Here is a 2,124-nt window from a genome sequence, read left to right as displayed (position 1 = left end):
GCTCCAAATATTTGGATCGGATAATCAAATGACTAATGCTCGGAGGTATGATTGCAAAGCAACCACCGTATCAATTGATCTTATAATGATCAAAATCAAAGATGAAAAATTGAAGCTACTAAAATAAGTAACATTTGAACTCAAATAAGAGATTCTCTCAATGGGAATATAAGAGATCGTAACATGTGCATAAATGATAAATCTCTATTGGCATAGTTTAGAACACAATATCTGTACAGTCAACCAAAACAAATACAAGTAGCTAAGTGGCGAGCATGATCCATCTAATTAAACTATGATCAAAATCCCCCATTTGGCAAAACAGCATCATCCTCAACCATTGCAACTAGCAAAGAACCAGAATTAAAAATGGAAACAAACAATGATCTTGGTGGCAATACAGCAGACACTAGCTAATTGCTTTACTTTTTCCTCCCAGCGGTTAAAAACTTAATACGTGTGCGTTTTGTAGCCTCATTAATTTATCACATCAAAAAGTATAAATCATGTTTAATAAGAACCAAAATATAAAGCTAGCCTAGCTCCCGCGACTTTCCCACGCTTCTTCCCCATAGCCCTTCCAACCCCGTTAATGTATGTATATATTGCATCATTTTTAAGTTTTAACCTAACCCTCCCACAGATCCATTTTTATATAATTTGCGCCAGTCAATTTGAAATTTGACTCATATTTTATATAAGTACGTACGTGATAGGTGAATTTTTATGGCGGATCCGTATGGCAACGTGCCCAAAAGTGACGACCAGCCATCCAACTCCAACCCACCTTTCTTTATTCAACTTCCTCCAACCAGCAGCTCCTCCGATGTCAATGATCAACAGCATCACGACCTCTTGGGCCTCCGCTCTCCGACCGGTGGGTCCATTTCTTCTCCAGGGAGACACCCGCTTTACCGAGGGATCCGGTGCCGGAGCGGGAAATGGGTGTCCGAGATTCGAGAGCCACGTAAGTCCACCCGCATATGGCTGGGCACGTATGCCAAGCCCGAGATGGCCGCCGCGGCTTATGACGTGGCGGCCATAGCCCTTAAGGGGCCTGATACTGCCTTGAATTTCCCCAACGCCCTAATTACTTATCCGATCCCGGCTTCTTCGGCGGCCAGTGACATAAGGGCTGCGGCAGCTAGGGCAGCCGCGTCTAGGGCGGAGAACATTAGGCCGGGAGAGAGCTCATCCGGTGGTGCGGCGGGTCGGGTTGAAAATGTGGATAGGTCAGGTGGTGGTCGTGGTACTGGAGTGACGTCAGATGACGGTGGCGGCTGTCAGGAGTTTATGGACGAGGAAGCGCTGCTGAATATGCCTAATTTGCTGGCGGACATGGCGGAGGGAATGCTGGTGAGTCCGCCGAGAGATCCGGCTGATGATTCGCCGGGAAATTCGGACGGAGAAAGTCTGTGGAGCTATTAATCAATTGGCCATAGCTCATTCAAATTGAAAGGTCTCACTGTTCAAGTAATCAACATCATTCTGGATCGATCAAAATTAAGGGTATGTATTGTGATGATACATATGATTGATTTGCATTACTAATAAGTAGCTATTAGCTAATTGAGTACTGGTGCTGGTGTGTGCAGACTTCATAATTTTATTTTGGCTTTGGCTGGATGTAAATGTGTGTCTGAGTCTGAGTCTCTTTCTGTGTGTTCTTTGGTGGCCGGATCGATGACCGATAATTATGGGTTTGAAATCGATCTGCAGTCAGCTGCTGCCTCTAGCTATATATGTATACTGCTTTTTTCTGCAGCTGATTAATTTGTACTATTGCGTGTAGAACTAGCCAGCAATTATTGGCCAATGCTTCTGCTTTAGCTGCTATCCTATTATGGTTCAGTTCTCGATCAATCTATCTCTTATTTTTTGCAGCAGCTGCCATACTATCTGCTACTACCTTATCAATTATCATGACTATATATATGATATGCATATATTTATCATTTGCTGTTGTTTTATCAGTTGATTGTATGTGCTTTGCTGCTTAATTCTCTTGACCAAATGCCTTAATTCAGACCAAATTTGCTCCTTTTGCTCTTATATTTCCTTCAATATAGCTAGGAAGAACTGAAGAAGTCAAAGTTTCCGGACAGGAGGCAAATTTTGTGCCCG

The 2,124-nt window shown here is 43.2% G+C and overlaps 1 protein-coding gene across 1 annotated transcript; it reads left to right on the top strand.

The window, feature by feature from the left end:
• Positions 1–568: 568 nt before the first annotated feature.
• LOC133717443 (ethylene-responsive transcription factor ERF027-like) lies at positions 569–1,886 on the top strand. Its single transcript, XM_062144162.1, has one exon. It carries the CDS (start codon positions 727–729, stop codon positions 1,426–1,428), a length of 702 nt encoding a protein of 233 aa, XP_062000146.1. The 5' UTR covers positions 569–726; the 3' UTR covers positions 1,429–1,886.
• The last annotated feature ends 238 nt before the right edge of the window (positions 1,887–2,124 follow it).

This window comes from Rosa rugosa, chromosome 6, assembly GCF_958449725.1.
Source record: "Rosa rugosa chromosome 6, drRosRugo1.1, whole genome shotgun sequence".
Taxonomy (NCBI): Eukaryota; Viridiplantae; Streptophyta; class Magnoliopsida; order Rosales; family Rosaceae; genus Rosa; species Rosa rugosa.
This window is presented reverse-complemented; position numbering and strand designations above follow the sequence as displayed.

Bases quoted from the DNA above. Each gene is read 5' to 3' on its own strand.
- LOC133717443 (XM_062144162.1), top strand. From the start codon at position 727: ATGGCGGATCCGTATGGCAACGTGCCCAAAAGTGACGACCAGCCATCC.